This window comes from Saimiri boliviensis, chromosome 13, assembly GCF_048565385.1.
Source record: "Saimiri boliviensis isolate mSaiBol1 chromosome 13, mSaiBol1.pri, whole genome shotgun sequence".
In the NCBI taxonomy this organism is placed as follows: Eukaryota; Metazoa; Chordata; class Mammalia; order Primates; family Cebidae; genus Saimiri; species Saimiri boliviensis.
In genome coordinates, this window is record NC_133461.1 from 80,452,370 (window position 1) to 80,470,346 (window position 17,977).

General features: G+C 39.4%; 1 protein-coding gene across 8 annotated transcripts in view; it reads right to left on the reverse strand.

Annotated features, from left to right (window-relative positions):
• Positions 1-17,977, reverse strand: part of UNC5D (unc-5 netrin receptor D) — a 559,482-nt gene that overhangs the window by 83,032 nt on the left and 458,473 nt on the right. For 4 of the 8 annotated variants that reach the window (XM_074383880.1, XM_074383876.1, XM_074383873.1 and 1 more), the window contains one exon: positions 6,125-6,157. The exons of the other annotated variants lie outside the window; for them this stretch is intronic. In XM_074383880.1, the coding sequence (XP_074239981.1) occupies positions 6,125-6,157 (33 nt within the window). The remainder of the gene's footprint in view (positions 1-6,124; positions 6,158-17,977) is intronic. 8 annotated transcript variants of the gene reach the window in all.

Sequence of the window (17,977 nt, forward strand, 5' to 3'; positions counted from 1 at the left end):
GGGCTTTAACCTAGCATCTGGCACAAAGCAGATGACCATTACCAATAGTTTCCTTACTTCTTCTTTTCTCAAATCACGTTTCCTCTTTCTGTCTTGTATTAAAATTGTGGGGAAGATACATTTCTTGTTTTACTGAGTCAAGCTTTGTATAGGACAACTGTACAATAAATGTCTTCTACATGAATGAATAAAGTTGACTATATTGAAACAAAATCTTGATTTTCTTTTACTTTAACACCAAAAGGTCCAGTGAGAAGTTAGGAGGAAGAACGAAAATCACAGCACAACAAATATTTATTGAGTATCTACATGCTAGGCTCTGTGGTAAATTCAAAGGGCGTAATGATGAATAAGACTCTATATTGTATGACAGATGGCAGGGACTATGTCTATCAGACAGGGAATCCAGACCAGAATAAAAGCAATACAAATATAGCAGAAAAATAGGGGACACTGTGATACTGAGGCAAATTACAAGAGCGACTAACTCACACTTGAGGTGGGATGGTGAAGGCCTTGCAGACATGATATCTAAGCTGAAACTGAAGGAAGAGTAAGCTAAAAACAGGTTAAATGTTAGAAGGAAAGAGACATAGGGAGAAGTAATAGAACACGTAGGGGACACTACGGGCCAACATGGCCACCAGGCATTCAAAATGAGCAGCTTTGTTTCACTGAAGAATACAGCAATGGTGAGAGGGTAGGAAGGAGAATGCCTAATAGTGAAGATGGTTAAGAAAAGAAAGCAAAGCTGGGGCTGGGTGTCGTGGCTCATGTCTATAATCCCAGTACTTTGGGAGGCTGAGATGGGCGGACCACTTGAGGTCAGGAGTTCGAGACCAGCCTAGCCAACATGGCAAAACCCTGTCTCTACTAAAAATACAAAAATTAGCCAGGTGTCATGGCAGGCACCTGTAATCCCACTACTCGGGAGTCTGAGGCAGGAGAATTACTTGAAGCTGGGAGGCGGAGGTTGCAGTGAGCCAAGATTGTGCCACTGTACTTCAACGCAGGCAACAGAGAGCTAAGACTTGGTCTCAAAAAAAAAGAGAGAGAGAAAGCAAGCAAGAAGCTGGGACCAGATCATATGCATGCATGTTAAGTGCTCTAGGCTTCCTCTTAAGAATAACACTGAGCTACTGAAAAGGCTTAAACAGGAATGTGATGTAGTCAGGACTTGTTTTAGATTAGGTAAACTGATGCTGAGCAAGACTGGCTATGAAGAGGCAACTCTAGAAATCCTGGTGTGGGAGTGAAGATGGTCTGAATTTTTAGACTTTTCTTCTGGGACACCATTTTCCTTACATTTGGTTTTTCTCTTGCTCCATGGACTGAATACTTTTCTTTCTTCTCTGCAGTGACTTTTAACCTCCTCTGTATCTAAATGTTCATGTCCTTTAGGGTTCAGTCCTCAGGTCCTTCCTCTTCTGTATTCACACTCACTATCTAGTGACCTCATCCAACCTAAGGGCTTTAAATACCATCTGGACATTGACAAGCCCCAAATTTATATTACCAGCCCACACAGTCCACTGACTTCTAGACTCTCTGGCCAACCTCAACCTTCTACCGAACCTCTCCATTTAGATGTTTACTAGGTCTATTAAACTCACAGTTTATAACACTGAACTCCTAATTCTTCCTCTAGGTTTGCTACGCCAAGTTTTTCCCAAACCAATAATGGCCAACTCCATTCTTCCAGCTGCATAGCCAAAATTTTGGAATCATCCATAACATTTTTCTTTCTCTTGTACTCTACACCCAATACATCAGAAAATCCTTTTGTCTCTGCCTTCAAAAGACATCCAGAATATGACCCATTTTTACAATTCCTCTCGCTGTACAGCTGGCTCAAACAACAATCATCTTAAAGCCAGATTACTCTAAGAGCCCAGGTACTGTAAAGGATTATCGTTATAATAGGTCACTGACAGATCTTGCTTCTGCTCTGGTTCCCTGCAGGTTTACACTCAACCCACTAGTTAAGAGGTTATCCGTGAATATATTAGATCATGTCACTCTGAATAAAAACCCTGAATAGTTTCCCAACATCCTCAGAGTGAAGGTCAAAGTCCTTACAGCGATCTATAATAAACTGAAGTTTTCTTCCTTCACCCAGCTTCTTTGATCTCTTACTATTTTTCACCTGTGATTCTGTTGCGGACATCCTGCTCTCCTTGCCATCCCTCAGAGACTCCAACCAAACTCCCACCTAATAGCATTTGTGCCTTGCTGTTCCCTTTGCCTTGTCTGCTCAGCCTCCAGCTACCCAGAATGTTTGTTTCCTTGTTTTTCTCCCCTCAGGTTTCTTCTCAAACACAACTTCTTTATTTTTCAGATAAGAGAGTCTCACTCTTGTTGCCCAGGCTGGAGTGCCGTGGTACAATCTTGGCTCACTGCAATCTTGGCTCACTGCAACCTCCACCTCTTGGGTTCAAGTGCTTCTACTGCCTCAGCCTCCCAAGTAGCTGGAATTACAAGTACACACCACCACATCTGGATAATTTTAGTATTTGTAGTAGAGGCGAGGTTTCACCATGTTGGCCAGGCTGGTCTCAAACTCCTGGCCTCAAGTGACCCATCTGTCTAGGCCTCCCAAAGTGCTGGGATTACAGGAGTGAGCCAACACACCCAACAACTTAACTTTATTATAGACACACCTGAACTCTTCACATCAAAAAGTATCACTCCCTCTGACCCTATCTGAGCCCCCACCCTGTTCTGCTTCTCTTCCTAACACTTACGACCATCTCCAGTCCACTTAGCACTATGCATTTTCTGGTTTGTTTATTCCTGTCCTTCCTAACACTGTGGGCTTGATAGAAAGAGAAACTGTATGTGTTTTGCTCAGTGTTGATTCTTCACCACCCAGAACACCTCCTAGCCACAAGGTCAGCACTCAGTAAGTTGCTGAAGGAAGGAAGGTATGGGTTTGAGCAGAGTGGAGACGGAGATCAGCTGATGAAATTGAAATCTAGTATGTGGCAAAATAGCCAGATTGTGATGAATTATTGGGTAGTAAGCAGGAAAAGGGAGATGAAGGAAATCTTCCTTTTCCTGCCTGGATCCCCAAGAGGAATCTAGGAGGCTTTCCAAGTTTCTGCCCTACACACTGTGTTGATGGTATACTGTTCCCTGAAATAAAGAAGATAGGAAGAAGAATGGATTAAAGACAGGGAGAGAGAAGGATAAATTCAACTCTGAAAAAGTTGAGAGTAGGGTTATTAGTACATATTCAACTGAAAATGTCTTGGAGGTAGCCGGCTCTAGAACTATTAACTGAGTTAACGCTGAGGTCTAATCTCTGTTAGGCACACAACTGCATGGAAAGGAATGAAGAGACTGTGTAATATGAGTTATTTTCCAGGGAAAAGCTAAATCCTTTTCAACCCTTCAGGTAAGCTTACCAAACCAGCCGCTACTCAGAAGCTCAGAGCCTTTCAGAAAATGGCATACTCCAAGCCTCCAAGGAGTCTTATTGTCTGAACGCAACCATTTTTCAGTTTGACTCTGGGGGTGCGTGTTTGCCATTCAGAATCTACTACATTTTACCGCACCTCCTGACATTGTTACACAACATTTATTGAAAGCACATTTGATGGTAATGAAGTTTCTATTAACTATGATTAAATCTCATAAAGCACCTGAAGATAATTTAAGATGTGCAGAAGCAGAAAATGAAACATTCAGTTTAGTACATTAGGAAACGTAATTGATTAAATTATCTCATTTACAATAAGTGCTTTCACGAGCTATGCAGTGCACCTATTTCCCCCAGTTTGTCATTAGGATTTGCCAACAGATATCTTAAGACTTCTCTTTCTTTTTATACCTCCCCACAACTCTAAGCTCATGCCTCTGCCTGTCTGCTCATGGAGCACTCTATGCAGAGCTCTGAGTGATGTTTTCTATCTGCCAGACCTTATGGAAGATCATGCGTACAGCTATATATAGGCACAGGTTGTTTCTCAATTATCTTCATAATTGACTTTGATTTTGCATCAGTGATGATTCATGTAGTCTCAGACTAAGCCCCTCTTTTGCTGAACAACTGCAGCCTGAATTTCTATAATACACTCCTAACCATGCAGCTTACAGAACCCCGAATGGATTCCTCTGGGAGCCTTTTGCAATCACATTGATTCTCTAAGGTCTTATTTTTAGAGAAATCACAAATTAAAACAGTTTAAGCGATTCCATTGCAGTATCCAGCAATTAAGCATGGTGCTCAGGAGCGAGAACCTCAAGCAAAGACTAATGCTGAAGTCCCTAAGGACTGGGAATAGCTTCTGTGGGGTTTATGGCTGGCAGTACAGATGTAACCAAATTAGGATGGCACAGGACTCACAAACTAAGCATGAAATTAATTTTAAAAACACACACACACATGCATTTCTAAGTAACTCTCACATTGGCCACCACGTGGATACCTATGATATTTTTTGTGCTATATGACAGAATCAGTAAACAGCATGCACCATGCGGCCACGAGAAAGTTAAGAGTCTCCTTACTCCACCTGTCATCCTGAGAGTCTTGACACAAGTGCAAGCCAAATATTCAGTGACCTGTTTCTCTCTCCCTCAATGCATAGACACACGAACACACATATACACAGGCAGGTGCTCCCAAACTCGGTCTTCCCATAAATTCAGTATCAAACAAGCACGGTATCGAGGGCCAACACTTAAGAAGTAAGGGTGGTGGGGGTGGGCAGCAGATAGCAGGGAAAGTTTAAATGTTTATTTTTGTTGTTTTCCAAAATTCTCAGACTCAACAAGTAATGATGCCTTTGTATCTCCAGCCTTCCTGAAGCAACATAAGGAAATAGGAACAGAATGGCTTTACTGGATTTTTCCCTCATGTCTTGTGACCCCTGTCCCAAGGTACCTATTTCTGTCTGTTCTCACAGGGTCTTAATTCTCTCAAAGAAGTTACCTCATAATAGCTATTAACTCTTCCAAGCTCTTTGAATTTTAATACCCTAGGATTTAAAAGATCAAAAGTCATTCAGTTTATACTAGAATGAGTGATGCTAGGCAAGAACATCTTTCACAAGCTTTGCAAACCAAACCAGCCAGACTGGTGTTTAATCTCCTATTGATGAGAGCTGTATTAATGTTGCCCCAGTATCTTGAACTTTCCCTAGCATCCTTTACATATTTCTGATGTATGAGAATGATTTGGGAAACATAGATTCTTAAAAGCTCCTCAACCTGGAATTCAAATTTACTTGTTCTGTCCTGAGGTGGTGCATATTTCATTTAACAAGCTCTGGCCACACCCTGAGATTCTGATGCATGTAGATTCTGATCTATCTTTTGAGAAAAATGTTTCCAAGACCATGCTTCTCAGCCTCACCTGCACCTTGGAATCACCTGAGGAGCTCTGAAAAATAGAGCTTCCTGGGTCCTAAGACCCTCCAACTTAAATTCTGATTTTTCTTGATACAGCCTGGAAATTGAGAAGTTTAAAAGGTGATACCAAAGAGCATAATGTCACATGCCATATTGCTAGCCATTCCAGCCATCTCCTGTCTCCAACTCTGCAGGAAGCATAAAATGAAGAGAATGCAAAGACCTCTCTGGGAAGCAAGCCTTGGACAAGGAGCCTAAGCCAGTACGAACACCCCAATCCTCAGCTCATAATTATTTCACCATGTAGTTCTTGGTCCTAATCTGCCCAGTTGCCATGGACTCCACGGGATATAAGATATTGGGTTTGTGCTCTCAGGTGAGCCCCCTCCTCCTGCTAGGTGGAGAGACCTGTAGTCAGGCTTTTGCCCAAGGCTGCTTTAAGAAAGCATGTACTGACAAATATTTATTAATTTTGATGTGATAAATCTCTTCAGAAATAAGAATCCTAGATGACATTTGCAGAGAAATGGACTTAGAGGCAGAAAGAATCAAGAGGAGAGATTTACTTTTACTGGGAGGGAGGAGAGGGGTGTGCATATTTCTTTTGGATTTAAACCTCTGATATGTGACTCTGAACTCAATGAGGAGAGGCCCCAAAAGCCCTGGATCTTTCATAGGAACTTCAGTTCTGCTTAGCTCCTAAACAAATACAACAGCAAGGCAGCAAATATGAGAATAAATTATATGCACAAGAGGAAAAATAACTTACTTTGGGGTTTTATTTCATGAAGAGGTTTTTTATCTAAAAGAAAGAAAGAGAAAAAGAAAGTTGCATTTAATAAATTTACATGGAGCAGATATATTTTCTGTATCACTTTGTATCTACCTCTATAAATAAAACATTTTCTCCATTTTTATGGACAACAGGAATGGCACTGTCCATAGTTTTTTTCATTCTATTTTTTTAATTTCTCTTTTGAAAAATAATTTAAAAAATGGTATTACTTCATCATTTAAAAATTTATTTTCCTGTGGGTTTACTAGCATTTCTGTCTGTTGTGTGTGCCAGATTCTTATCAGCATGAGGAGAGCAGTGAGCTTTCAGCCTGTCACTCTATCATATACAGCCAGAAGCCTGCTCAGGTAAGGGATGCCGTTTCACTCTAGATGATAGAAAAATGAACCAGCAAATAAATATTTAAAGGGATCCTGCCTTGGTTTGCAGTAATCATAGCCTGGATTAAAAAGTCCCCAACTCTGCCTGTTTATCCATTCTTATTAGGTATGGGTGTGGCACAGTGAACAAGTTAGAGCTTTGTTTTGAAAAAAAAAATCACTCTTTTTTGTTTTGCACCTCCATTATCTGCTAAAATCTGTTCCATCTCTCTCGATGGAAAAGGTATCATTTTATAATCACAGATTTAGCAGTGCACCCATCAGATGAGGTAGATAAAATGGCATTCAGCAGGGCCAAAGGAGTCAGAGCTCAGCTGAGGAATGTTCTCAGTGCCCCCAGTGTCCCCCAGTCACTGTCTCCTGTCCCATCTCCCATCAGTAAAATGATCTAATCTTGCGGGTCACTTTGAGACTGGGCCTCTGTGGCTTATTCTGTGTCACACCACAGTCCCTCTTCTCCCCATTCCCCCGACCTGGTCACACAACTCCACGACAGTGCAGGAACTCAAGGTGACTGCCCTTCAGACGCTATGCCAAGATTCCAGAAGATCTGCATGGTGTTTCTGCCTTCTCATGAGTCCCTTTTTAGGGTTCAGATGAGGCACTGTCTAGTCAGGCACTGTCTAATCAGATGAGGTAGACAGGGATCCAGGGTGTTGCTAATTATTCACACATTCACACAGTGGTAGGGGGACCCCACGCAATCCCCATCTCTGTTTACCTGAAGGTGAGCTGCGTGAGTTGAGACTGTCATTTTGGATTATGTTTTTAACTGAAGCAAATCTGGCACAGTACACATTTGAAAACTTATATATTATCTGACTGACTGCACCATCACCCCTCCCAGGCAGATCAACACAGCTCTCTTGAGTTCTCCATAGACTCTTTCCCACTCTAACTCATTGCTGCACTTAACATGGTTTCTGCAGAGTGCTCTTGTATTATGTGAATGCAGTGTGCTATAAATGCAGCTCCAATGTGTTTTGCCATCTGATTTGTCTTAGAAGTAACTTTCACAAGATGTGTGCAAATCACACTCCTGCAAATGGGCCACTATTTTTTTTTTTTTTTTTTGAGATGGAGTTTTGCGTTCTTGTTGCCCAGGTTGGAGTGCAATGGTGTGATCTTGGCTCACTGCCACCTCTACCTCCTGGGTTCAAGCGATTCTCCTGCCTTGTCTCCCGAGTAGCTGGTATTACAGGCATGTGCCACCATGCCCAGCTAATTTTGTATTTTTAGTAGAGATGAGGTTTCACCATGTTGGTCAGGCTGGTTTAGAACTCCCGACATCAGGTGATCCACCCACCTCTGCCTCCTAATGTGCTGGGATTACAGGCGTGAGTCACCACACCTAGCCTGGGCCACTGTTTTTTAAAATAGAAAAAGCAAAGTGAGATGGTAAAAGGTAATTTCTGCCAAATCTTTCTTTAAAAAGAAAAGTCCTCATAAAAGTAATGACTTGTTTATTTTGATATGATCGTAGTCAGATTTTTTTTTTTTTTTTTTTTTTTTTTTTTTTTTTTTTTTTTTTTTTTTTTTTTACAGTCAGAGCTCTTAAAACAGAGAACACTTGCATTTCCCTTGCTGAACAGATGTGACAGCACTAGTTTTCCTGAGAGCAGGTGGTCCCTCCCAAAGTCCAGATGCTAATGCATTCAAGAATCAGAATAAAATGACTGGTGGTTTTAAGCTAACCTCAGTTTTTGCTTATTGCACGGTATTTGAAAGCATTTGGCATGGGGCAGAGTGAGGCTGGCAGGACAAGGCTGAGATGTCTGAAAGTGATACATTGCCACGACTACACAAGGAGACATGTAGAACATCTGTTTAGAACTCTGACTGAGCTTAACAGTATTTTCTTTCTTCTAAACCACAGGAAGAGATTACGCTGGAGAGCAAAATGAAACTCCATTAAAAACAGGGTGAGATATATAACTATGCCCCAGAAAAATAAATCTAATATAGCCAGGCTATGAAAAAACTGGAGTAGTAGAGTTCTATCAGGTATATCTCTGAAAGAATGAATGGATGACTGTAGCTGAAAAGCCCAGGGCTGTGGACTTGGACTTGAGACACAGAAATCAAGGGCGGCAAGGGCACATGGGGCATGAGTGAGGCATTTCCCCCTCTAACCTAGCTCTGGAGTCACTGTTATTGGCATTGTGGCTTGATAGAATTAGTAGACTCAGGATCAGAACTGGATTTAAACCTTCAGTTGTCTACGTTCTGTCTGTGTAACCTCAGTGTTCTCACAGTAAAATGCGAATAAAACTTCCCATTAAAGGTTGCTACTGATGATTATGCATGATAACTGGAAATCCATGCGGCATAGGGTTAGCTCATGTTTGTCATCAATAAATGTAATAAACGATAGCTAATGACACAATTTCAACCTGTTAGGATTATCATGATCACCAGAGTTAAAAAAAAAAAAAAAAAAAAAAAAAAAAGAAAAAAAAAAGAAAAGAAAAGAAAAAAATGCCTGTTTGCATTGCTGCTGCTTGGAGAGAAGTCACAACTCTAAATAAGAAATTCTAGTGAAATTGGGGGATTCTTGAATGCACATTAAAACTGTATGTAGTCCCAGCCTCTGCTATTATGAGACCAATGTAAAGCAAAAGTTCAGTTTTCTGATATGTTAAAAAGTAGGGCAGGGGCCAGAATGCAGGCTCCCTTGCCTTCACATTCTACAAGAATCCATTCACAATGATGTCCTAAAGTAGAGTAAAAATTACTCAAATGGCCACTACTCTACAGTGGGACTTGTTATGCTACGGTCTAGCATGTCTTGTATCAATGTGTATCCTCCTATGGAAATGGATGGAAACCTCTGATGTCCAAGAGACCTTTAGTTTTCTGGCATTAGCATCAAAATTTGATTCTGCTGTGTTTTGTAAAATAATGGTACCTTGACAGGAATCTGCTAACATAGAGCATTTTCCCAAGAAATATCTGATCGAGATTGTCCTACAGTAAGCACAAGAGAGGGCTACCCACTGACTTCACTAACTTTGCAAGAAGTACCCACTCTGTGTGCTATGATTTTTATTCTGTTTGCATAATCAGCTTCTCACAACGCTCAGGGTGAGACACTGCTTTAATTTTACCTCTCTCCAAAGGACAAGTTCAAATGACCCTTAGTAGATTAATCCATTAGGGTCATGGTTCTTAATGTTGGCTGCATATTTAGAATCACCTGGGGAGATTTTTAAACAAATACTCCTACCTGGGCCCTACTCAAAGAGATCTTGATTATTTGAGGTTTGAGTTTTTGTGATTACGATCACTTCCAGGCAACACATCTGGGATCTGTGTGGTCAGTTTTAGTCTCTGCCTCCCTAAGAGGCCTTGAGGTAGCTAGCTATGGTACACAAATGGTCTCAGAAGTGTCTCTCCTATATCTTGCAGGTGCGAGATGTTGCAGTTTTGAGCCAGTGGAAGCTGAGCTATAGTTTGGGGGAAAAAAAAAATCATAGCAGTTTTCCCAGGGCCTAACATATACTGATTGGAACCTTCTGAGTAAATGGAAATTGATGATAAATTATAACTCAGTCTCACCATCTTTTTGTGTATTTACAAGTTAAAATGCAAACATTTTTAAGTGTTTTAAATTGTCACATTTTACCTTTTTCATTTTACTTCATTTTTATAACTTATACAGTTACAAGGCAGTTGCTGCATCCAAAACAAAAAATACATATATAGATAATCACAAAGGGAAAAAAGGAATAATTCCAGCACCAAGGGATAACCACTGTTAAGGTTAATTTATATATACAAACCTACGTCTTTATCCCCTGTGATTTTATAGATACAAAACTACATAAAATTTCTAGTGATTTGTCATTTTTACCTACAAAAACGTGGAATTGTCTTTTATATATTCTGTAATCTGCTTTTGTCACTTAGTACTGTAAGGCAGACATTGCTTTGTGTCTGCCTGTGTGTATATGAGAGAGGGAGGTATATATCTATATGATGGACAGAGAGAACAAACTATTTTTCATTTTTGGTGATGATTCATTTCTTTTTCACCTTTAATTTCTTGCTTCCTTTTTTATATTCCATGCTTCTGAAGCATTTCCATGGTATCCATTGTTCTTAGGAGCTATTTATATCCTCATCCCTACCCATCCACCCACATCCAGCCTCTACTAGAGAACAAATGTGGTCAGCTGCATGCAGCCCACATCCCTGGGACTGCAGAGAGCAGGCCTGGGGGAGATGGCACTTGTGGACAGATGGGTTCATCTCCAACCATAGACTGAGGGTTTCAGACAGAGGGCTGCTCCTCAAAATTTGTAGATGGTGATTACTTGAAATCTGCTCTTACTGGTTTTGAATACTGCACAGATATGCCTGATACCTGGGTCTATGTCATTTTCAAGATTCAGTTAGTAGGGTTGCTTAAATGTAGACTAAATACCCAGTGGGACAGCAACTCTTTTCCCAGTAGCATTTCAAATACATCATGAAAGTCAATGTTTACCTTTCTTTTATTTTACTAGACTAGTCATATCCCATAGTTTTACTTCCAAAGACCAGTTTTTTTTTAAATTTTCATTAATCATATGTTTGAAACCTTTGCCACCCCCCAAAAACATATTTGCTAACTGTTTTGTATTTTAATTTACCCTCCACATATGTTGTACTCTTAAATGATTTAGGAGTTGACTCTGAAGTCTGTGGAATCGTCTGCAGAATAGTCTGCTTTTTCTATCTATTCTCTGGCTTATTTCCTTATGTGTTGCAATAATTCTCTAGTGTTCGTGTGCAAGAATCTACCATCACTCCACATTGCTTCTGTGTCATGGCCAGCTGCTCTGCCTACCTTTATGATCTTGCACTACTGGTCCCATCGTGCCAGAAATGACTTAATTTCTGGAGTACCTCAGTACAATCTATGCACTAGTCTGATCAATCTATTGACTCTCTCCAGGGTCAACTCAAAGCTTTTATCCAGGCTGTTGCCTCACCTTGGGAAGCCCTTCCAGAAATGTTTCCTCACTCCATGGCAAAGATCAATTTGATTATTTCCCGAAATCTCTGGAGATTACTCCATTTCCAGGCATTGCGTCCCTCTCTTGACAGTTTGTCTTACTTACAGTCACAAAAACACGATGTGTCTTTTTCCAAAAATTTATACCACAAATGTTCATTTTATATATTTTATACTTTAAAAATCATTGTCAGTTATGGGTCTCTAACATGTAAATCATATTTAAATGCTTATTTGTGTGTCACTGCGACCACAGAGTCACAGCAAGAAAAAGAGAAGGGGGAATGAAATTAAGAGCTATTTGCTTGATTATTTGCTGACTGGTGGAAAAGAGATTGAGGTTATTGATTATCAGTGTATTTCATGTATTGATGCTTTTCCTCTCTCTCCATAACTAGAAATAATTAAGAGCTGGTGCTATACCCTCTGAATGCTATCCAAGCCTGCAGGAAATCCCAGGGCCTGGCAGATAGACCTTGTATTAGCAGCGAAGGATAATTAGACAAACATGAGGCCTGCTTTGCATTGGCAACAGCGCTATGCTGGAATCTGTCAGGGAGACAATGACAAGTGGGGATTCTGTTCTCCTCTGAGTGTTCAAAGTTCATTTAGGTAGTAGAACATGCAGGAAAACAACCTCTAGCTCTTGTGTACATCCTAAAACTATTTCAGTGATTAAAAATGCAGAAATATCAAAAGAGCATAAAATATAACACATCTCTAGCTTTGACACTTTTTAGTTACCTTATCGCACTTTTCTTTTCAGTTCATTTTTAAAGATCTTGCTCAGCAATGACTCCTCAGAGGCCATATTTATTCTACTTATTACTGGGTTAGTTCAGTACTTGCTTTCTCACTCCAACCCCACTCCCTATAGCTTCCCAGCCTGTATAGACATCACAAGATCTATTACCCCTTTTAAAATGCAATCTGAGCATACTCATGGAGGACAAGCACAGAGAATATTAACTTTTTAGAGATTCCTCCCGGAGTTTTCCAATTGGTGATGTCTGTTAGAGAAATCATTGGTTTCCCCAGAGAAATCTGAGTAATTAGTGGGATTCCAGGGCTGAATGGCAAAAATACCCTCCTAAATAACAAGTCCTATGAGTTGAGATGCACATTAGTAAATGAAAAACTGTTTTACTGACATCTTCTACCTATGCATTGTTCAAGATCCCATCATGTTAATTAGATGAAGTCAGGAGGGTACCAAAACAGATGGCTCATGGCTGTCACTTCTGATGACAATGACCTTCCAGAACTGCCCTTAGTTAAAGCGTATAATTAATGTGCATTTAGGTGATGTAGTCTTCCCCCTTTTTTCTTTCAAACTAGGGGGGGCCTCGACAAATAAGTGTCCTTAATGAATTTGCATATTTTACTTTTGAGCTCAATCATTGAAAATTCTAAATTGATACCAACTTCATTGTGATTTCTATCCATTCCTACTGATTCCATGTGTGTTAGTTGGTTTTTGTGATGAATATGCAGAGAAAAATATCTCTTGGACCACTGTGAACACTTTTAAGCCCATATCTATAATACATTCTTATCAATAATTAGCCTCAAAGTGATAAAATGCAATGCTTCCAACTCTGCTTCTGCTCCAAGGGAAGATGCATAATGAAGTCCTTTTTCTAGCCTATGAATTCTTTTGCTTTGATCCTCTACCTTCCATTTAATAGAAATATATATGTATATATTCAAAACAGAACAAAAAATGTCCAGATTCTATAATTTAAGCTTAAGAGAGTCATGTATTGGTTAATGTCATGATGATCACTGAGGAAAGAGTAATATTCAAATAGTTAAAATCATTTAAAAATATCAAAATGAAATTAATATATTGAAGAGCTATCCACATTCCCATGTTTACTGCCATGTGATTTAAAATAGTAAAGATATGGAAACAGCCTAAATGCTTGTTGATAAATAAATGGATAAAGAAAATGTAGTATATACACACAATGAAATATAATTCACCTTAAAAGAGAAGGCCATCCTGCCACTTTCAACAACACTGATTAACCTGGAGAATATAGTAAGTAAAACAAGCCAGATGCAGAAAGATAGTGTATGATCTCACTTATATGAGGAATCTAAAAATATCAAACTCATAGAAACAGAGAGTAGCATGGTGGTTGCCAAAGGCTGAGGCTGGGATGGAGGATGTGGAGAGAGATTGGTCAAGGGGTATAAAGTTTAATTAGGCAAGATAAAGAAGTCCTAGAAATCTAATGTGAAACAATGTGACTACTGCTAACAATATTGTACTGTGTACTTGAAATCTGCTAAGAGGGCAAGACTTAAATGTTCTCACCACACGTGCAGTAAAAAAAAAACAAAAAAAAACGAGCTATGTGAGGTGATAGATATGCTAATTAGCTTGATGTGGCAAGTACTGTACAAGCGTACAGATCAGATCATCAAACTGTGCAAATTAAATGTATACAATTTTTAACTGTCAACTATAGCTCAATACAGTTATAAAAAAGGAATCCTATTTGTAAGTGCCAGCCTTGCCCAGAGGGTCACAGTGGCTTCCTGCTGTGTCAAGGGTTGTTCCTTAAATTGCTCAGGAGGGAGGTAGGTAAGTTTGGAGAGGGAAGATGGTGGGGGTTGAGATTTGGGAGAGTTTATTATGATGGCTAAGAAAATACTTAACTGATATGAGGCTATCAGTCCTGACTCATTAAAAAATGCTTAAAGGGAAATTATAAATTGAGGACCCTCAACTTTCAAATTGTTTTTCAGCTTCATTAGTTCTCACGCTAGCCCAAACATTTATCTAACATTGCAGACCAAACTAACTGTACACAGGGTCTACATCTGTTTTGTTTACCTATTTCCAGTACCTAGAACAATAAATATAATATAGTTGGTACTCAATAAATATCTATCAGATGAATGGGAACTGTTAAGCCTTATACAGTGTATATAGTTTCAATCACAAATATTACAAAGTTGAGATTCATCAATTTCCTATGTCCTACATGAATTCGTAGGACGTTGTGGCTTCTTGATGAGGAGTTTGGAGTACAATGCTAAAGAGGTTGGATTTGAAAAGTCAGTCCCTGGCTGAGGCCAGCAACTGGTTTTGTTGGCGTATGGCAATTTGTTTCACATCTAAAAGTTACCCAACTCACTTCATGACCCAATGACTCAAATGGCTGATTTTAGGTGCAAATGAATTAGGATAAACTTCTCCTCAAAACTCATTAAAAACAGATAATCTGAAGTCACTGAAATGTCAGTGGTATTATTTTCATATTATATAATGTGTGTGTGTGTGTGTGTGTGTGTGTGTGTGTATCTGGAATCTGGTAAATATATGGCTGCAATGTATTATGTTCATGTTTTACATGTATATTTTAATGTGTTTATGTAGTGTGTGTGTATATGTATATATAGAGAGACAGAGAGATGTGTGTATCTATCTCAAGTTTTTAAGCTAAAATAAAACTTAGTGATCTTCTTGCCAAATTTACTCATTTTACAGTTACAGACACAAGATGCAAGATTATAAGATTTTCCCAAGTTAACACACTAGTTAACAAAAGATCTGAACTGGGAACTAGGACTCCTGACTCCTTGTTTAGAGCTCTTTTTAGTACCCTGTGATAACTTTCTAAATGATCATGGCAATTTTCCATTCCGCTGAACACTAGCATTGTCCTGTACTAAACATATGTAAGCAAGGCCAGGTCTTTTCTTATTCATAGCACTGAAGCTCTGGAGAAAGGGGAAGGGCAGGGTTAATGGAGTTGATACTAACATCATCAATAGACAATATCGTTATCTTTATGCTATTTATCACCTTTCATAATGGTCTTGAAGAGCCGTGTATTTAGTTTGTAATTTAAAGAGAAAAGGTGGCATCAAAACAAAGAGATTTCCTTTATCTCTATTAATTTGCTTTGTTCAGCACACCCCAGAGGCCACTGGGTTTCTTACAACAGTAGATTACTCAGTTTTAAATCACTGCCCTGATTGGGTTCTTGCCACTTCTTTTATAGCCAAACCACTCTATGATCTCAGACATTAAATCTTTCTCTAGTCCAGACTAATATTTCTTGCCCAGGGTTTTCTGTTGTTGAATCCTGATAAATTATACTGCAAATGTAAAATTTATAATTTACAGAACTAATGAAATGAGGAGAGTTTGCTTTATATGACAGAAAGCCAAAATTTTGGAAACATCCTGACTAAAAGGGACCTTGGATATCAATCATTACTAAAAGCAAAAAAAAAAAAATAAATAAATAAATAAAAATAAAAAAATAAATTAAATATTGATAATAAATATGGCAAGATTGCTAATTTTGGAATCTGGGAATATGGAATAAGAGAGTACCAGGCATGTAACAAATCACTGTTCTAGAACTGGTTCATAACAGAATGGCAATTCTGGAATCTATAGATTGCAATACACTCCAGTAGTGTATATGTTGTTGGGTTTTGTTTCTCCGGACTCCATTAAAAAAATTTTTTGAATTTGGGTTGACAAATTAGGATTTGCTTTATAAAAAATATTTTCTACCACCTGTAATCTCAGCACTTTGGGAGGCCAAGGTGGACAGATCACCTGAGATCAGGAGTTCGAGACCAGCTTGGCCAACATGGCAAAACCCCATCTCTATTAAAAATATAAACATTAGCTAGGAATGGTGGCAGGCGCCTATAATCCCAGATACTCAGCAGGCCGAGATGGAAGAATCGCTTGAACCCAGGAGGCAGAGGTTGCAGTGAGCTGAGACTGTGCCACCGCACTCCAGCCCATATGACAGAGCAAGACTCTGTCTCAAATAAATAAGGAAAAATATAAAAAGTATTTTCTGCTCAGGTTGTCAGAATAAATGTATTTCTTATGAATGACAGAAGCTTGTATATATCTCCTACTCTCAACATGGTGAGGACAGAAGCTGGTATATTCTGCTCTCAGTATGGTGAGAAATGATTTTCTTACCTGTGGTTCAGCTGTTCTTTTCCTTTCCCGAGTTTCTCTTGAGAGATTTTTTTTACTTTACTTTTAAGAGACAGAGTATTGCTGTGTTGCCCAGGTTGAAGTGCAGTGGGCTATCATAACACTCTATAGCCTTGAATCTATAGGGCCTTGAATTATAGGCCTCAAGTGATCCTCCTGCCTCAGCCTCTAGAATAGCTGGGGCTATATAGATGACAACAGTGTATGACTTTGAGCTGTTTTTAACTGTTCGTTATAATCACACAATTTTAGAAATTGTTGAGACCTTATAGCTCTCCTGGTCTATCACCTTCTCAGACCAAATCCTACCAGCTGAGCAGAGAAAGGATAGCCAATGGAGAGTAGTTCATTCAGCTACTTATGAGAAGTTCATTCATTTCTTCCAATTCTAGGTTCCTGTCCATTTTGAGTACCTCCAAAAGAGAATAGCTGGTTTCAACTCAGTCACAGAGGAGCTCTGACGGTTATTTAGCCTGTGTTCTCAATGCCAGATCAATGCAGGCCCAACCTGGGCCAGCCTCCCTGAAGCTCGACGTCTGTACCTTCCAACAGTCCCCAGTTCAGTGTTTCTCGGGGCTGTCATCTATAAAGGTCTTCTTTGTTACGGATGTGCACGCTTACCGATGATCTGGTTCTAAGATTATAATTTAGGAAATATTTTTAAGCTTCCTAATGGCTTTGTCTCTGGTTTACAGCATCACAGGGACTTGTTTTTACCTGCTTGTTTAGTTTTCTTGGGTTTGTGTTTGTTTTACTTTGCTTTGCTGTCTTTTTCCTCGCTCTCTAAGTAATATGATCTGGAGGTACATACATCCTGCTCTCCAGCTGCCCAAATTCAGTTTTAGAGCCCTTACTTACAGTGGAGGTGTTTTATTTCGATTTCTTTCATAAAATGAACAAAGTTAACAAGATGTGCTTGAGAGAAACAACCTTCCAGAGACTGTCTTTCTGAAGTGCTACATAGCACTTCTTGTCTAATTTCACCAAAAGAATGCAAGTATAGTGGAAAAGTACATATTGAAATATGGTGTGGGCCGGGGCAGGGTAGGGGGAGTGGGTAGCAATGGAAAAAGTAGGTAGAAGGAGAGGAAGAGAAAGACAAGCAGAATAACTGCCTTCATTTCTATTAGCTGAGAAAGCATCTTTTACCTAGGCTCCTCAGTCCTGGCTATGTACCTGTAGCATAGATCCATGACAAAATAAAGAGAAGATGGTGACAACAGAAAAAGTGTCCTGGATGACAAAAGGTATCTTAAGTGTTTCAGACCTGGTTGGTAAGAAAGGCCACAGATTTTTAATAGCTTATGAAATACACATCAATCATAAACCAATGGATGAGGGCCAGTTTTCATTGAAAAGGGAGATCACGTTCAAAAAAACAATCAGATGTCTTTTTCTTTTCATTAAGGAGGCATAAACATAGAAAAGTCAATAGTGGGTGGGTAACAAAGGGAGAAGCA